Source organism: Cladophialophora carrionii, assembly GCF_000365165.1.
Source record: "Cladophialophora carrionii CBS 160.54 unplaced genomic scaffold supercont1.3, whole genome shotgun sequence".
Classification (NCBI taxonomy): domain Eukaryota; kingdom Fungi; phylum Ascomycota; class Eurotiomycetes; order Chaetothyriales; family Herpotrichiellaceae; genus Cladophialophora; species Cladophialophora carrionii.
In genome coordinates this window covers 591568-610270 of record NW_008481828.1, presented here as the reverse complement: position 1 = coordinate 610270, position 18703 = coordinate 591568, and the positions used below count along the sequence as shown (strand labels likewise).

Below are 18703 nucleotides of genomic sequence, written 5' to 3'. Positions count from 1 at the left end.
AGGATGTCAAATCTGTCTCATCATGAGCACCCGGGATTGCTGAACAAATTAGTGTTAGACAATGTATCCACTCAAAAGAAGTCTGCTTATCGCCGGTCAATGCGTTTTCTGCAGCCCGCAGTATTCTGGCGGCCCATGAAGCCATCCACCACCACCAGCCCTCACAAAGGTGCGAGACAATGGTATAATTAGACTATGACTGGGACTCGTTCGCAGGCCGACACCGGGGCCCAGAAGTCGTCAGACATCATCGCTGGCCAGGCTACAGCAGGCCTAGTATGCCGCCCTTCGTACGCGTACTCTGTAGACTGTCATGCACATGGTCAATGGCCAGTGAGGTCGAGAGTATCAACCGGAGTAGAGCGAAGATATGAGAAAGCCTGGGATGCTGGTGAAGATAGCCCGATGTTGTGCTTCTTAAACTCGGCAACTCCGATGATCGGTTCGTCAATGATGGCTCCCCTGTGCGTCTCAAAAAGCTTCTTGCAGCCCCTAAGCATCTTTAAATTGTGAAGCATTTCATCAAGGCTTGCCACAGCGAGGTCTGGTAAGGGCGAAGCGTAGATCAAACCACAAGCACGATGGCGAGAGTGAAGAGAATATCGAGGCTCGGTGGCGAGGTGGGGGCGAGTGCGACGTTGAAGAGCTCAGGCCGAGCGCATAATGATCGAATACGCAGCTTTGGGCGTTGTGGACGAAGCGATTCTCAGGTTCTCTCTGGGCCAGGTGGAAGGAGAATAGGGACCGAAAGATCCGAAGATGTTGCTCCGTTAACCTTGATTCTCCTTGATTTGCATTCCCTGCATCCGAGGCGGGACTTCTTCAAGCTGCGAGACGACATGATGAATTCTTGCTGGCCATTCCAGCGTCAACCGCAGGCGGTTAAAAGCAGTATAGCGAAGGCTGCGACATAGGTGTCGCGAGCTCACTTTGAGACAAAGAGCCGGAGCAGGATGGATATGCTGGAGGTGATTGAGAATTGAGGCGTTCACGCGAATTAGGCGGCCGGAAGAGAGCCAATCACCATTGGTCGGAGGCCGCAGCCTCGTGGCTAGTGTACGAGGTACGATAAACGAGCCAATTCACTTTTCCATCGATCGTGATTCTGAATGCACTCCGTACAGTACACAGTACGGGATACGGAATCATATGGGCCAGCCTTCTTGCAATTTTCAGGTCTTTTTGTATCGGATATGACAATTGATGGCTTCATTTTCGGTCCGCTTTGATTCTCCTACGACTAGCAGGGCCATTAACAACCATTACAAGGTGGGCATCAATGAAAGTGAAAGCCACTATGAAAACAACCTCAAAGCCGACATCATTGCCGGTGGCGAGCCCGATTGTGGTAGGCTAAAGCCAAGGTGACAATCAATACCGTGCTGCGCTAGCAGAGAGTCGACAGAGGCACCACCGGAGTTGCTGATGTGGCCTTGGCCCCTCAAGTGAGGCTTGGTTTGGATGAAGATGCCTGGAAGCCAAAGAGAAGCTTCGAGTGATTGCAAGGCATGTTCCACGACGTTATCTGTTTTGCACACCTAAACAACTCCTTGCCGAGTCGAAGTTCTGATTAGAGTTGCCACAATCCCTTCCGACAATTGCTCCAAAGATCAGTCCTTCGTGCCTGGTCGAGGGGACTACCTACGCCGACCACCACTCTCTCCCCAGCAATGCTATTCCGGTGGCTGTCGCGGACCATTTGAACTCGTTCACAGAGAATGCAGGTATCAGGCAGAATTGAGCTGTTGGGAGGGTATATCGACTGGTCATCGCGGCATTCTCTATCGAGACATAGAGGAAGTAGTATGGTAGGATGAAGGATGCAATTTGGCGATGTCGTGATGAATCCCGAAACACGGCACTTCAACACCTGGGCTCAGGCACCCGAATATTTCCAGTCTGGTTGCAGGCCCGAGAGAACACTTCAAAACTGGTTGGAATCGAAGACCGACGCGGAGCTATTGCTTCCTGTCTTTTGGCGCCCTCCTGTCATGGAACATAAAGGACAACGGCTCCCCGCCAGGTAGGTGTAGCACTCTTGAAGAGAAAGCGTTGTTGCGAATCAGCTCTGCCTACGGAGTAGTCCTTCTCTCATTGTTAAAAAAGTCTCCTTCATGTTAGACTACGATTTGCATTTCAAAACACTCGAAGTGCGGTCGTGGGTTCATCACTCCGTTGCCTTATCCTGTCCCACTGTGACATGTCGTGAGAGTCCTTGTCTGTGAAACTCGCACAGCTCCGATCGTACCCAGTCGCAGTCGGACGGTTGGGCTAGATGTCTCTGTTCGTCGTGGTTGGAGGTTAGCACTGTCAAGCTCGCGAGGCAGATTGAGCACGCCCCGCAGCTGGGGGCAGCATTGGGAAGTCTCTCGTCGCCTAGACTCGAGACTTTCCGGCCGGAGAATAAATTTAAGCATCCCCGCGGCTGCCCGGGCCGCAGCTGCAGTCAAAGCCACCGTTCCACACACAGCGGGACTGAGTCCTCACACAGCAGCATTGGTGGTTCTCGCGCTATCGAGTCACCCTGCTGGCTGCTAATCCCCTTCGTGGCCGTCTCTCGACGTGTCAACGAGGGCGGCGTGGTCTAGCTGGGAAGATGTGGATCTCGTGACTTGTGCATGAACCCGACGTGATGCGGCCTATCGCCATTGCATGCGCCTAAGCGAGCCGTTGGTCATCCGCGACGTGTCCCTGGCTCCATCCCACTGCAGCTTCACTTGTACCTTGCTGCCCGATGAATCCACAATAGGTGAGTGACTCAGTCAACGGTGACTGTGAGTTGACTGAGACGACAGAGTTGTCACGCTACATGGTGGAGGAGATTCAAAATGGGTAAGTGGCCGCCAGCTCTTGTGCTTAAGCGTATCGCCATTCTATGCAACAAAGGAGCTCTCATCTCATAATCTCCGCCAGACGCAAATCGTTTCAGACCGCGCACACCGCTGTTCTGCTGCATTAATACCCGTTCTCCAAGGGCCTCACATGGCATCTGAGAGACAGCTACGAAGGATGTCTCAATCAAAAGCCCGACCTGCTCCCGTGAAGCGCTCCTCGAGCCTCCGGCGAGCGTACAATCACCTTTTCCGCTCCGACTCAGCGACTTCGAGAGCCAGCCCCCCACCAAGACCTGAGCGGCTAAAGAGGGCTCCCACCGTACCCGCTGTTCCCGAGTCAAACCAAGCCCCCGAGGCGGAAGACGATGCACTGCGACGAGAACTGCAACAATGTCACCAAGAGCTCGAGGAGGCGAGGGAGATGGTCATGGCGCAGGACCAAGAGCTGTCAACTCTGGAGAGGAACGCACAGAGGATGGAGAGACGCTACAAAGAGAAGGAGGCGGCTTTGACCAGGCAAAAGGCTTCTCTGGAAGAGAATATGGTAGCCGTGGTGGTGCAGCAGATCAAAGAGGCTCAAAAGGCCGAACGACAGGCCGTGAGAGATGAATGTAATCGAGAACACCAAGCGACGCTGGACAGCCTGCATCACAAGTACAAGTCGAGGACAGCAATTCTTACGCAGGAACTGGCAGATGCTCGCGCCGGCGCCGAACGACTCAAAGCCGATTATGAAAATCAGGTCACCTCACTTCGCACCGAGATTGCCTCTCTTACCAATGATCTCGAAACCGCCAAGGCAGCCATCGTTGAAACCAGCGACTCACTGAAGAACATCCAGCAAGCATCAACCACTGCTCTGGAGGAATCGGAAAAGGCAAATACAACGCTGAGGGCGGAGCTAGAAGATCAAATCGCCGCTTTGACCGAGGAACTCCATGCTTCCCGGATCGAGCAACAGAACGCCGGCGTGAGCCTCGAAGACCATGCCAGGCGATATGCGGACCTGCAAAGCACATCCTCAAAAGCGTTAGAAGATGCAGAAACCTCGCTGGCCTCGATACGCACAACACTAGAGTCTCAACTTGAAGCACAAGCCAATGACCTTTCCTCTGCCAGAGATGCACTGGAGACGTCGACCAAGGACAGAGAGGCAGAGAGATCAGCACAGCAGCTTGTTCAGGACGAGCTAGCAGCTGCACGTGATGAACTTGCCCAACTCACCGCCGAACTCCAGAGTCATGGTGAGACGAAGGAAGCTTTAACCGCAGCGGAAGCGCGAATCACCGAACTCACGAACGATTTGCAAGTTCATTCAACCACAAAAGCTGCCCTAGAAGCGTCGGAAGAGCGGGTCGCCCAACTCCTAGTAGACCTGGCGGCTTTTGATGCTTGCAAGCAAGAGCTCGAGAGAGCACAGACACAGATCGCACATTTGTCAACCAACCTCGAAGGCTTTGCTGGGACGAAAGAAGCTCAAGAAGTCGCGGAGGCACGGATAGCAGAGCTCTCCACCCAGCTTGATGGATACGAGCATCTCAAAGCTGACCATGAGACTACCAAGCGGAACCTCGAGGAATCCCAAGCCAAGATTGCCGACCTGACGACAGAGCTAGAGGGCTACGCCGACTTGAAGGAAGCACAACACAACGCAGAAGCTCAGATATCACAGCTCTCTGCCCAAAATGAGCAGCTTACTTCAGACCACGAGGCCAGCAAGCGGGAACTGGAGGAATCCCAAGCCAAGGTCACAGAGCTGACGACGCAGGTCGAGAGCCACGAATCAATGCGGGAAGAGCTAGCGGCGGCGCAGGAGAAGATTGCTCAGTTGTCCGCCGACCTGGAAGAACATGCTCAGCTTAAAGAAGACCGCGACGTACTGAAACAAGAGCTCGAAGATTCTCATGCCAAGATCGCTGATCTGACAACTCAACTTGAGGATTACCACGCAGCTAAGGGAACTCTCGAAGCGGCTGAATCGAGAGTCTCTGAACTCTCCGTTCAACTGGAAAGTCACACTCAGCTCGAAACAGATTATGAGGCTCTCAAGACGGAACTCGACACCGCTCACGCCAAACTTGCGGATCTCGGAACGGAGCTCGAAGAGCACAAGAGTTTCAAGGCACAACTTGAAGAAGCCGAGTCAAAGATTGCCCACTTCTCCACCGAGCTCGAAGAATACATCCAGTTGAAAGAAGATTACGAGAAGGAGAAGGAACGTTCTGCAAGCCTTGCACAAGATATTGATCGCCATTTGGCCGCTGTGACTGCGGCAGAAGTAAAACAACAAGAAGCAGAGGCTCGAGCTGTTGAGGCAGCAGAAAAGCACAAATCCGCCGCCGATGAGATCGATGATCACCTAGCCACCATTGCGGCAGCAGAAGAGAAGCACAAGGATGCTGAAGCTCGTGCTGTCGAGGCGAAAGAAAAGCACATGTCCGCTCTTGGCGAGATTGAGGCTCACCTGGCTGCTGTCACTGCAGCAGAACAGAAGCAAAAGGAAGCCGAAACACGAGCTGACGACCTCGAAGACAAGTACAAGTCTGACCTCGCCGAGCTCGAGAGTTTGAAAGATAATCTGGCCACAGCAGAGTCAGGCCATGCGGCGGCAAAGGAACAAAATGACCAGCTGAGAGGGGATCTCGAAGCCGCTTCGGCTTCTCACGAGGCTGCACAGGCTGCCTTGAATGAGGCGCAGGAGAAGGTACGCCCTCTGGAAGAGAAGATTGAAAGTCTCGAGTCTCAATTGACGGCGGTGACAAAGTCAATGCAGGAGGATCAGGAACATGCTCAAGCGCAAGAAGCGAAACATGCCGAAGAGCTCGCAGGGATTGAAGCAGAGAAGAATAGCTTGGCAGAAGGCATGACGGCTCTGCGAGAAGCGCACGACAAGTTGGCTGCTGAGATGCAATCCGCGGAGGACTCCAAGAAATCTGTTGAGGAGACACTTGCTGGCTTTGAGGAGGAGCGATCGAAGTTCACCTCAGAGCTTGCCGAGCTCAAAGCAACTTTATCAGACCGTGACAGCGAGCTGGAAGCTGTTGTGACGGCCCAGGGTGACGCACGGAAACAACTCGAAGAGGCAGAGGTCGCTCGACATACCGTGAAGGAGAAATTGGCCGCTGTCGAGGCCCAGCTCAGGTCAGTCGAGGATTCACGTGAAGAATTAGCGGAGAAGTGCAAGCAGCTCGAGGAAACTCAAACCAGTCAACAGGCCACGGAAGAGCAACTTGTTCGACTTGAGGAGCAACTGAAGTCCGCCCAGAGCTCGAATGAGGAGCTGAACCAGAAGCTTGATGAAGCTCAGACCAGCCGGCAAGCCTCAGGGGACGAACTAAGCGCACTTCAAGAGCACTTGAAGTCATCTCAGACCTCGAACGAGGAGCTGACCAGGAAGCTCGAGGAATCTCAAGCCAGCCAGCACACCTCAGAAGAAAAGATTGCTGCGCTCGAGGAGCAACTGAAGTCCGCCCAGAGCTCGAACGAGGAGCTTGCCCAAAAGCTTGAGGATGCAGAAGGTTCGAATACGGCAGCCGCCAGCGAGAAAGCAACCCTTCAGGCGCAACATGACGCGGCTATGGATGAGCTTAACAAGGAGCTATCCTCAGCCAAGGAGGCACTGCAGAAGGCGAAAGAAGAAGCAGATGCGACAATCGCAGACCTCGAATCCAAGTTCATTGCCTCTGATGCCTCTCACAAGGACGTCCAAGAGTTGCTGGAAAAGACTCGTACTGACGCCGATCAGTCAAAGACAGAAATGGAAGGCAAACTCGCAGAAGCCGAAGAACTCCACAAAGCCGCCCAAGAAGCGATCACAAAAGCAAAGGCCGATGCCGATGCACTGTCAGGTGATTTCGATCAGAAACTAGCAGAAGCATTGGCAAATCAGAAAGCTGCCGAAGAAGCCCTGGCAAAAGCGCGAGAGGGGGTTGAAGTATCCAGTGCTCGCGAGGACGAGCTTGCCGCAGCCTTAGCCGCCCAGAAATCTGCAGAACAGGCCTTAGACAATGCTCAGACCGAAGCTAAAGCAGCTGAAGAAGCCAGAGCCAGTCTAGAGGCGCAGTTACAGAGGGCTAAAAGCACAGAGGCTGATGCTGAGAAGAGGCTTGCCGAATCCGAGGCCGCTAAAGCTGATTTCGAGGACAAGGTCAAATCGGCCGAAGCCGAAAAGGCGAATGCTGAACAAGAAGCCAAGCTTGTTAGGGAGAAAGTCATGCAACTTCAGGCCGATCTTGAGTCGGCCAATCAAGAAAAGCTTGCCATTGTGGAGAAGTCGTCCAAAGAGCTCGGGTCGACAGAAGCGGAGCTGAAAGCGGCCATTGCAGCGAAGTCAGAAGCCCAAGACTACGTCAAGGAGCTCGAAGCCAAGCTGGAGGCTTTGAAGAACAACGACGAAGACTCAAGCCCCCACCTGAAAGAACTTGAATTGGAGCTCGAGTCCCTCAAAGCAAAAGCACTCGATGTCAACAAGATCTCGGAGGACTTGGAGGCAAAAGATCACGCCATTCGCCAGCTGACCACCAGCAAAGACGAGACTGAAACGCAATTGAAGGACGCAGAGAATAAACTGGCGTCACTCCAAGAAGAAATGGATTCTTTGAAGGCGTCGACGAGATCGTCAAACGAAGAGGCCGAAAAATACCTCGAGAGAAGAGAGCAGGAGTTCAAACAGCACGCCGAGCAAACCACTCAAGAGCTCAATGCGCTGCAAGAACAATTGAAAGCCAAGCAAGACGACATTGCAGAGCTGCAGGCATGGAAGGCCAGGATGGAACAAAAGCTGGACGTTCTTACTCCCTCGACATCCCATTCACCTGATGTGGGTGATATCGAGGATAAGACGTCCACGGTCGCAACCGTGAATGGCGGGAGGGGAAAGAAGAAGAACAAAAAGAAGGCGAAGGCAGCGGCCGACTTCGAGGACGCCATGCAGGAGGCAGCTGCAAAGGAGAACGGTGGGAGCGACTGACGACGTTTATGCTTGATGAGCAATGAATGATACACGACATGATGGATAGTGCTTCATATTTGTCTCGTAGCGGACAGGTTTTTGCTGCTTTTGTTGAGGAGGATGTATCTGATACAATGGTCGTAGGGCAGGGACCAGGAGTCTCTCCTTGACGCCCTCCGTTGCTTTTCGTGTCCTTCTGAGCAACCGTATTTTGTCCCCACTGCGTTTCTGGTCAACCGTAATGAAGACATCACCAGAATCACGTTGAACCACGTGATGGTGACATTAGACCCGCCATTATCGGCACCGGCGTCATTTCTCCGCAATTTGTCAATCGTCAATTTGCCGTCATCCTCGAACGAGGGGCGCAGGCAAAGTATTTCAAATGCCCGGAAGACCCTTCCATGGAGATTGTGGTGAATATATATGTGCTTCTCGTCTTTGTCACTGCTCTCTGCATGCTTCTCAGACGTGCATCTGGCTTGTCTCGATCCAAGCTGACTTCCGCATCTCGATCAATCCCGCGAGTCAGACTCGCGCAGATGTCTTCACACACGAACGGTGCCAACGGGCACGCCAATGGCCACCACAAGACTGAGAACACGTCTACCACCACCCTAGCAGATATACCAAAATCTCACATCTTCACCTCCAAACTCCCAGCAGATCCCCAATTCCCTACGCCACTAGACTCCCATCGCGCTCCACGCCAGAAACTTGGACCTCGAATGGTGCGATCTGCGCTGTTTACATATGTACGTCCCGAACCGACAGAGGAACCAGAGTTGTTGGCAGTGAGCAAGGCAGCACTGCGAGATATCGGACTCGCTGAGAGTGAAGCGGAATCTGAAGAACTCAAGCAAGTTGTGGCTGGAAATAAGATCTACTGGGACGAGAACAAGCCCGAGGAGGGCATCTATCCTTGGGCGCAATGCTACGGGGGCTTCCAGTTCGGCTCCTGGGCGGGCCAACTAGGCGACGGACGAGCGATGTCCTTGTTCGAAACCACGAATCCGGACACCGGCGTGCGGTACGAAGTGCAACTGAAAGGCGCAGGAAAAACACCCTACTCACGTTTTGCCGATGGAAAGGCCGTCTTGAGGAGTTCAATCCGCGAGTTCGTTGTCTCGGAATATCTCAACGCGATTGGAATCCCCACAACGCGGGCTTTATCGTTGACGCTGTGTCCGAAGAGTGAGGTCGTCAGAGAGCGTCTTGAACCTGGCGCGATTGTGTGCCGCTTTGCGCAGAGTTGGGTCCGGTTCGGAACCTTTGACCTCCTCCGTTCGCGAGGCGATCGAGACCTCACCCGTAAATTGGCCACTTATGTCGCGGAAGATGTTTACGGTGGGTGGGAGAATCTCCCGGCCGCCTTGCCGTCCCTCGAGGACAACAAAGAAGCTCATCTCGACCCTGCTCGAAATGTCCCTAAGGACGCAATCCAAGGAAAAGAAGGCGCTGAAGAAAACCGTTTCACCCGCCTGTACCGTGAGATCACACGGCGCACTGCCCTCCTGGTCGGCAAGTTGCAGGCATACGGGTTCATGAACGGGGTGCTCAACACGGACAATACTTCTATCCTCGGACTGTCACTAGACTACGGCCCCTTTGCGTTCATGGATAACTTTGATCCTGCTTACACGCCGAACCACGACGACCATATGCTTAGATATTCCTACAGGGCACAGCCGAGCGTGTTCTGGTGGAATCTAGTACGCTTGGGCGAGGCGCTTGGGGAACTAATTGGCGCGGGCGATAGAGTCGACGACGAAATCTTCGCAACCAAGGGTGTGGAAGAAGAGTTTGCGCCTGTTCTCATCAAGCGCGCGGAAACCATCATCGATCAATGCAGCGACGAGTACAAGGCCGTATTCCTCAGCGAGTACAGACGCCTTATGACGGCGCGACTGGGTCTCAAAAACCAGAAGGAAAGTGACTTTGAGAAGCTCTTTTCCGAGCTTTTGGACACGATGGAGGCACTGGAGTTGGACTTCAACCACTTCTTTCGCCGCCTAAGTTCTGTCAAGATGAGTGATGTTGAGACCAAGGAAGGTAGAGAGCAGACGGCAGAACGCTTCTTCCACCACGGTGGGGTCACTGGCTTGAACGAGACGAATGAGTCGGGCCGCGAAAAGATCGGCGCCTGGCTGGATCAATGGAGGCAGCGCATCATCGAGGACTGGGACGGCGAGGACGCCGACTCCCAACGGTGTGAATCGATGAGAAGAGTGAACCCCAACTTCGTCCCGCGAGGCTGGTTGCTCGACGACATCATCGATCGTGTGCAGAACAAGAAGGAAAGGGACATACTCAAGGGCGTAATGGAGATGACATTACACCCGTTTGAGGATGGCTGGGGATGGAATGAAGACGTGGAAGAGAAGTACTGTGGTGATGTGCCCCGGTTTAGAAGGGCCATCCAATGCAGTTGTTCGTCGTGAGAATCGGTCGACAGAGACGTCCTAGACTGTGCCAATTAGATGGAACAAGTCATGCAGCATATTCATATATATGAATTAATGCGTTTGTCGTTATACATCAAAATGTGCGATCGTTTTCCAGGCATGCGCACTCAGAGTCCAGCATCTGCCACACTTGGGATGAGCAGTCCGACGAGCCACTCATCTCCCGCCCGGTCATCAACAGAAAGTACGAAGTGTCAGGTGGTTGTCAGGACGTGTTTGCGAGTGGTGACGTTGTCGCGATTGAAGGGCAGGACATGTGCCCCGAGCGGGTATCGACGGAGGAACTCCTCAGCCCCAGGCTGCCCCGGAAAGTAGCGTCTGGTGCCTGGTTGGTGCCTGGGCAGCAACCCCCGCTCCACGCGATGCCATTCCTAGCAATACTTATTACTGGACACCGTACTCCGTACACACGACTTGCTTCCAACGATGAGGCAATCTCAGTGCATCGGAGTCAGCCTTGTTGTTGATGGAGTGAAGAGGGTTGCCAATCTTAAGACCTCCAGTATATTATATACCTTGTACAGTAGATATCGTTAGCAGGGATGTGAATATGTAGGTGGTGATGGAAGGTTTGGACACAATAATACGAGTACGGAGTATGGACAAGGGTCTCTCACTCAATCTTGAGTGAAGGTTCCCAGCCACGCGCACTTGTTTCTCTTCGCTTTCTGGTCGTCGTTCGGACAGCGCAAATCTGAACATCTGAACATAGCAAGGACAACCCAGGGAAAATGGCGCCACGGAAGCGAAAAGTTGAAGCGACCACGGTCAACAACGCGGAGTCGACTGTCGACGACAAAGCGCCGCTAAGGAGGTCCAGCCGCCGGAAAGCGGCAGTGCAGGCATCGGACAAGCAGCAGGGGAAAGAGACGACAACACCGGCCGTTGACGAAGACGATGACAAGAAAAAGAGTTCTACTGGACCAGCTAGTAGCGATACTGCCTTGGATGCCGAGGCCCTCCTGGCGGAGCCCGAGAATGCTCCCACCAGTATGCTCATGCTCAACTCGGATCATCCATCCCGGGAATTTACATCGTTCACCATCCCAGCTTCGAACAAGGCTGCAAATGCCCTTTCGTGTCTTCGCTCGCCCGTACGGCACCCGCGATGTCTAATCTTCACGCACGGTGCGGGAGGAGACCTTTCCGCGGCGGCGATGGTGCATTTCTCCGAGGGTTTCGCCTCCTCCCTAGGCGAGGGCGCAGGGCTGGTCATGTTTCCGGGCAACATGAATGTGAAGGCCAGGGCCGCGACGTTTGATCGCGTCAAGCAGCACGAGCTTGGCGAAGAATACATGAAGACGGCCGCTACTCGGCAAGAAGTGTATTTTGCATACGGTGGGAGGAGCATGGGTGCGCGGGCTGCGGTGATGGCGTCGCACGTCGACGAGGATGTGAAGATGCTGGTCCTGGTGTCATATCCACTTGTGGGTCCGTCGGGAGACGTGCGGGACAAGATCTTGCTTGACACCCGGCCGGACGTGGACGTCCTGTTCATATCGGGCGACCATGATAGTATGTGCGACATGGATCTGCTGGATGAGGTGCGCGGGAAGATGAAGGCGAGGACCTGGATCGTCAGAGTGAAGGGTGCTGATCACGGAATGAACCTTCGGGGTGGGAAGAAGTTGAAGGAGGGGACCAAGGCGGTAGGAGGTATGACGGGGAAATTGGCGGCAGGGTGGCTTCAGGAGAGAGACCAAGAGAGGAAGGAGATGGATCTGAGCTGGGATGGAGAGCACAGTGACGTTGTAAGCAGTGGGTGGTTGGCCAGTGCGAGAAAGGGGCAGAGAGAAGAAAAGGGCAAAGACATCATTGAGGAACAATCGTCCAAGACTGGAGACGGGAGTGGAAATCCCAAGAGAAGGAAAGTCAAGATGTAGACTGTGCATAGTATACTCGGATAGTGCTGTTGCACGGGCCACGAGCATTAAGGGCTGTGCTGTTCCTTGGATTCTCTGAGGTGGACTACTCCGTTGATACGATTATGCTGTCGAGACAAGCTAGACAGACGAGTCTTCCTACCTTGTATGGATATATAGGGGCAAAGTCAACCACATCGCCTTCCGTTACTCATGGACCGGCTGTCTGCGCTTTTATCACTGAGCTCCGAGACCGGTAGTCCAAGTCCCTCCGTGTCTAGAATCGCGATAATAGGCGCCGGCCCAGTCGGAGTCGCGTGCGCCAAATATTTCGTCGCGGAAAAGGCCTTCTCAAAGATCGACATATACGAGCAGCGAGACCGAGTCGGCGGCATTTGGAACTTATCCGAACCGAATCGATCAAAGTGTATACCGATACCGCAGACTAATCCGCGGTATGGCCATCACAAAGACGGCGCGTCGTCCTCGGAAGATCTGGAGTCGTTGGAGTTCGAATCGCCACTCTACGACTATCTAGAGACGAATATCCCAAAGGAGTTAATGGCCTTTTCTGATAAGCCTTTCCCCGAGGAGGAACCACTGTTTCCAAGTCATCAGGCGGTGTTGAGGTATTTGGAAGAATATGCCGATGATGTTCGGCATTTGATCCGGTTCAGCACGGCCGTGAGAGATGTCCGTCCAGCTGTGCATGGAGATGAGGTTACAGACACGAATGAGGGATACGAAAGGTGGGACCTCACGGCTGAGGACCTCAAGACCAAGGAAACCATGAGAGAGAGGTATGATGCCGTGGTCGTTGCAAACGGTCATTACACTATCCCGCACGTGCCTGATATCAAGGGCCTGAAGGAATGGAACGCCACATACCCCGGGGTGGTCATCCACTCAAAGGCCTACCGATGTCCCGAGGATTACAGGGACCAAAAAGTGATAGTGATTGGAAACTCTGCGTCCGGACTGGACATAGCGGCACGGATTGGGAAATATTGTCAGAAGCCAGTACTGCTCTCGTCGAGGTCAGTGTCGGCTTTTGGGACCCTGCCAGCACGAGGGAACCGTGAAGATGTCGACGAGATTGTGCAGTTCCTTCCACCACACGAGGACATGCAGAGAGCGGTGAGATTCAAGAGCGGTCGGATAGAGAAGAACATCGATGCAGTGGTTTTCGCGACGGGCTTTTTCTATTCATATCCATTCCTGGCGAACCTGTCTCCCACCATCATCACCGACGGTCTGAGGACAAGAGGCACGTACGAGCATCTGTTCAGCATCGACCACCCGACACTGGCGTTCCCTGTCATCAACCTCAAAGTCATTCCTTTCCCCCTGTCGCAGAACCAGGCGGCTGTGTTGGCTAGGACATGGAGTGGTCGACTCATATTACCCCCGAAGCACGAGATGCGAGACTGGGAGCGAGAAGTGATCCGGAAGAACGGTGATGGGAAGAACTTCCACCTCAAGAGGTTCCCTGAAGACGCGGCACAAATCAACGAGCTGTTTGCACAGGCATTAAAGGCGGAGAGGAAAGACGGACTCGAGAATGACGGTCTTGGGAAACTGGGCACCAGTTGGGATGAACGGCAGGTGTGGATGAGGTCGAGGTTCCCTGATATCAAGGCTGCGTACTCGGCGAAGGGCGAAGACAGGGGCAAAATCAAGAGGATCGAGGAGCTGGGGTTCGACTTTGATAGATGGCGAGAACATGTCGAGGACAAAGACCTGGAGATGTTTCATCGTGCCAAATGTGCACAGACAAGACGGTAGATCTGATAGATCTTCTCATAGATAGAATTGATAGATCGAAAAGAGGAGAGAGATGTGTTGGTGCCATGTGGTCAGAGGCGAAGAAAGCATCTAGCTCTTACATTGGATTTGCTGAACGTCTCGCAATCACAGCCTTGAGCTAAGTCGCTACGTTTGTGTTAGTCCCACGACTTCTTTTTGCTCGCGTGCACTCGATATAGCCGGAGTCTTTCTGTCAGCGTACATGACAAAGTACCGTTAATGGTGTTAAATTATCCTTGTTCAGTGCCCGAGCCTCCTCAGGTCAGTCGCAGTCACTATCCAGTCACGTGACACTCTCCACAGTCTCATCGGGATATCTTCGGGGTTGCCGCTTGAAGCCGCTCGGCTAAGTTGCCCTCAAAGGGCCCGCTTCGATGCGTCGGCGCATAAACAAGCTACCCATTTAGTTGACGACTTGCCCTGTGTATCCTTCTCTCAGGTCCCTTGCGTTCGCCATGCATATACAGATGACCATGCCTTCCCGCGGTACCTGCGACTACCCTTGGGGAAGATAATGACGAATCCGGTGCCTAAGCAGCCTGGGATCGCAGAATACAAGCACACCAGACGCAAAAGCGCAATCTACTCGCCGTGGCGGGACGTACCCTGGGACGAACAGCAAGCCCTCGGTGGAGAGTTCAAGGAAGCTGGCGAAGGCTGTTGGCCTGTTGAGAAGATCCTGGAAGAGCGCATAAACCGCCGGAGCAATAACCGTACCGAGTATCTTGTTCTGTGGAAGAGGCACCCCACGACACGAGAACTTTGGGCGCCGCAGTGGGTACGCATCGCTGGAAGCTTTGCTGGATACATACCTTGGCTGATCGTCATTGCAGGTCTGGGAAGAGATTGACAACAGAGTCATCGACGATTGGAAGGCCGAGAAGAGGAAGAAACGCAAGCGTGGTCGTCTATCCCATGGAAGCGCTGTAGAGCGGCCTGCAAAGACAAGAGCAAGAGTTACTCGCGTGTTGCCGAACTCGTCAAGCCAGTCTGAACGACAGGGCGAGGAAGAAGAAGAAGAAGAAGAAGCTGCTTCTACTTCCGTGTCAAATGCTTCCGCCGCTAGCGAAGAACAGAGGACCCCGGATCTGCCTTCCTCTTCTTTAGAAATAGCCGAAACACAACAAGAACCATTCCAGCCAGCACACCTCTTTGTCGACATCCCTAGGGCTACCGTAAATCTCGAGGACTACGAGTCCCTCCACAGCAGCCAGCTGCACAACTCCACCAGCAGTATCAAGTACGAGTCGTCACCAGTACAGAGCAGGAGGAAGCCACCCACCCACCCTCAACCAGCTACTCTAGGCATTCCCAGCTCATCTCTGTCTACTGGCCCGGAGTACGTCCCAAGCACTCTCTACGACTCTCTCAACCCAACCAGGGAACAGTCATCGCCCCTGGCACCCTCTCCACATCTCATCGGCAGCCAGTCGTCACCTGCCGAATCCCCAAGCAAGTCGCCATTGCAAAATTCCCCCATCATCTCCGCGGTAGACCTCCAGGTCGGCCGCCCAACTCATAACAAGCCGCGCAGTCAAACCGCCCGGTCATCCACTCGGTTCAACAACAGCTCTTATCGCTCAACTGACGGAACGCCAGCCAGATATACGCCTCTGTTTTGCAGTCCGAGTTCCCTCCGCCGGCCCTCGGCTTCTTCCAATTCCTCGTTTGGAGACGAAATTGTCGTCAACAGCATTGAATCTGACGTCGTGCAGGTCACATACACCATGGACATCGACTCAATCACGAGCACGGCCGAGCCAGCAATTGGTCCGACTATAGCTCCTCAAGCTACCATTTACGACACGGCTTTGGGAGGGAGCGCACTTCCTATCCAAGAGTCGATAGAGGACGAGGAGCCGTCTTCCAATGGAGAACCTTCGTCTTCGAACTCCAAGACAAGCTCAAGTCAGCAGTCGATTGAGAATGAGCGCGATGTAGCTCAGATTGCCGGCTTGGTCCAGCCCAGCCTACCTATCCTCGGGCCGAATGAATATGTTTTCACACTGCCATGTGAGGGAAAGATACAGTCAACATACGCCGACATCATCAAAGCCAAGGAGAAGTCCATCAAAAAATTCCTCAGCAGGCATGAATCAATTGGCTCGGCGCATGGCTCTCCAAATCGAACACACGAACGGAACGAGATGAATGACATGATACAGCGTCTACACGACACAGTAACACACATGGATCTGGGACTGCCAGGATTCTCGACCCAGTACTCGGTCAACTCGCAAGAACATGCCGCTTATGCGAACTATGCAGGCACGAAGTTCCTGTTTCTCGGATACCTCGTCGACTTTCTCCACCTCGTCGGCGTTTCAATTGTCATTATGTCCCGAGAGGGACAAATCCAAGACCTTCTCGAGCAATACCTGAAAATGAAGCACGTCGTTGTCAGGCGGCAGGATCGCATAGCGAGGTCGAAGTCACCCGCTACGGATCGACTGAATACGGACTTCTCGGTTGAACTTGTCAGTACTTGGTCCACGCACGAAGTTGATCTTCGCAGCAGGCCGTGCCTAATGATCGCTTTTGATGCCTCCTTTGATGCTCAGGATCCTCAGGTGGCTCGCATACGCGCCCAGTTCCACAGTCCACCCAGACTCATGCCGGTCCTTCATTTGCTGGTAGCCAACTCCTCTGAGCATGTAGATCGTTGTCTTCCCAAAAGCTTGCCGTCGCCGATGAGGCTGAAGGCATTGGTTCGCTATACATACAGCGCCTTACCCAACCTCGGGGGTAAGCCGTTCGTCATTCAGCTGGACTCAGACGTGCCGGAAGGCCGACCTATGGATTTTTCGGATCTTCAGAAGGGCGTGAGGAAAAGCCCCGAACGCAAGATTGCAGAGATTGCCAGAATCGTGGGGAAGGCCGCTGTGTCGCCAGATTTTGGGACATTGTTCACTTTGGAGACCCCTCTGTTGGAGTTGACAGAGCTGGACGAAACTCCGAGCATGAAGCCTAGCAGGACAACCACAAGGCCGGAAACTCCCAGAGACGGCGCAGCTCGATCGAGGACTCCCGTGTCCCGTGCAGACACGCCTTCAGGCAGAAAGCGATTGCTAGATGTTGATGGTGTGCTCCCGGCATTAAACAAACGACAACGCATCACGCCCCTTCGCGACTCAGTTGAGCTCAGCAGTAGCGCGCATGAACCAAACAGCAAACTTACGCAGCTGGAAGAGCAGGTCAGAAAACTTCAGGCAGATCTCGCAGCAGAACAACAAGCTCGTCGAACGGTAGAGCAAGATAGAGACCGCGTCAAGGAGCAATTGACGGAATGGCAACGGGATCATGCAAGTCTCCAACGACGATATGAAAAACGAATGACGAAATGCCACGAACTAGACAGGGAAAAGACCAAACTTCAAAAGACCATCGAGAACAACAAATCGCGACATGAAAGAACGCTGGAGGAAAATGCAACCCTGAAGCAGAAGAATGCAGAATTGCAAAAAGAGCTTACTGCCATACGCGAGGAAATCAAAGCTGGCGGAGGTGACGCGGCGGCATTAGAGACGGCCAGAGAAGAAGCGCGTACACTCCTGGCGAAGACGACTTATCTGGAAAAGTCACTCGAGAACACCCGGAAAGATTTCGAGTTCACGCGCTCTCAATACCAAAACGCATCCAACAGGGCCACCGAATTGGCCGGCCAGGTTACCGACCTGGAAAAGGAGACGGCCGTCCTGGCGAAGCAAGCGAGCGACGAGAAACGGCGCCTCAAGCAGATGAATTTCGAGAAAGCCACGGATCAACATCTCGCCAAGATCGAACAGTCAGAGCTGGAACGCAAATCAAGAGACATCCTGCTCAAGAAGTTGGAGGAGGAGAATCGCCAGTTGAAGCGCAATCGTGGGGTTCAGACAAGAGGATCCAGCGTGCAGCCGCCGGGTAGTCCGGGACTGGATGGACATGGACATGGCGGCCGAGGAACGAGGAGTAGACAGGGAAGTCCTGCGCCGGGGTTATTCCCAAGCACTCACGCGAGGGCTATCGATAGGGGGAGTCTTTTGCGGAATGAGCGCTAGGAGTTGTAGCGGGGGGTGCAGCGATACCAATCGATGAAAACAGTTATATAGGTACGTCTGTACGGTAACCCGGGGCACGATGATGGAACAGGTGGGCGTTGTTGAACGTATGGCAAGCTACATACAGTACTGAGCATGTATGTAGATGAGGGATGAACAATGTCGACGAGGATGCTGATCCAAGTGTACTGACTGGTTTGGACAGGACTGATAGGATCAGGTACTCTATGCACGACACTTACTAGCCAAGGCAGGTGGGAGGGAATGGTCGTTTTCGTTACTGCTCCGTCTTACGCTTTTCCTTATCGACCGAATTCTAGGCTCTGCACCAGAACGGCGTCAGCGGCGAGTGCTGGCAAGGTACGGAATACTTTGTCTTTGAATGCAATTACACCTTGAAGTGCAGAGGCAGAAGCCAAAAGGCAGAAGGCGAAAGGCGGAAGCTTCATCACATTTCTTTCATTCTTTCATTCATTCTCCCTTGCTTGTCCTTTGAATACCATACATAGTACAGAGTACCGGGTACCGGGTACCGAATCAGCCCATGGTTGGTTGACGTGGCGTGGCGTGGCGTGGCGTGGCGTGCTTCCTGCCTGCTTGCTAACCTGCGCACAGGTCATGGTGAAGGTGATGGTCAAGTCCGAGTCTCAGTCTCAGTCCGAGCCCAAGTCCAGTCCAGTCCAGCCCAGTCCGAGTCCGAGTCCAAGTCCAAGTCCAAGTGCAAGCTCCATCCCCCAAACGCCTAGCT

At 53.5% G+C, this 18703-nt stretch overlaps 5 protein-coding genes across 5 annotated transcripts; all 5 read left to right on the top strand.

Annotated features, from left to right (window-relative positions):
- Nucleotides 1–2982: 2982 nt before the first annotated feature.
- On the top strand, nt 2983–7803 carry G647_03604 (uncharacterized protein; the record flags this gene model as incomplete). The annotated part of the gene is made up of 1 exon (XM_008727949.1): nt 2983–7803. The coding sequence occupies one exon, from the start codon at nt 2983–2985 to the stop codon at nt 7801–7803; it is 4821 nt and encodes a 1606-aa protein (XP_008726171.1).
- Nucleotides 7804–8327: 524 nt separating this feature from the next.
- On the top strand, nt 8328–10226 carry G647_03603 (uncharacterized protein; the record flags this gene model as incomplete). Its single annotated transcript, XM_008727948.1, has 1 exon — nt 8328–10226. One exon carries the CDS (start codon nt 8328–8330, stop codon nt 10224–10226), a length of 1899 nt encoding a protein of 632 aa, XP_008726170.1.
- Nucleotides 10227–10981: 755 nt separating this feature from the next.
- Nucleotides 10982–12133, top strand: G647_03602 (uncharacterized protein; the record flags this gene model as incomplete). The annotated part of the gene is made up of 1 exon (XM_008727947.1): nt 10982–12133. The coding sequence occupies one exon, from the start codon at nt 10982–10984 to the stop codon at nt 12131–12133; it is 1152 nt and encodes a 383-aa protein (XP_008726169.1).
- Nucleotides 12134–12325: 192 nt separating this feature from the next.
- Nucleotides 12326–13897, top strand: G647_03601 (uncharacterized protein; the record flags this gene model as incomplete). Its single annotated transcript, XM_008727946.1, has 1 exon — nt 12326–13897. One exon carries the CDS (start codon nt 12326–12328, stop codon nt 13895–13897), a length of 1572 nt encoding a protein of 523 aa, XP_008726168.1.
- A 535-nt stretch (nt 13898–14432) lies between these two features.
- On the top strand, nt 14433–17955 carry G647_03600 (uncharacterized protein; the record flags this gene model as incomplete). The annotated part of the gene is made up of 2 exons (XM_008727945.1): nt 14433–14696; nt 14752–17955. 2 exons carry the CDS (start codon nt 14433–14435, stop codon nt 17953–17955), a joined length of 3468 nt encoding a protein of 1155 aa, XP_008726167.1.
- Nucleotides 17956–18703: the final 748 nt, after the last annotated feature.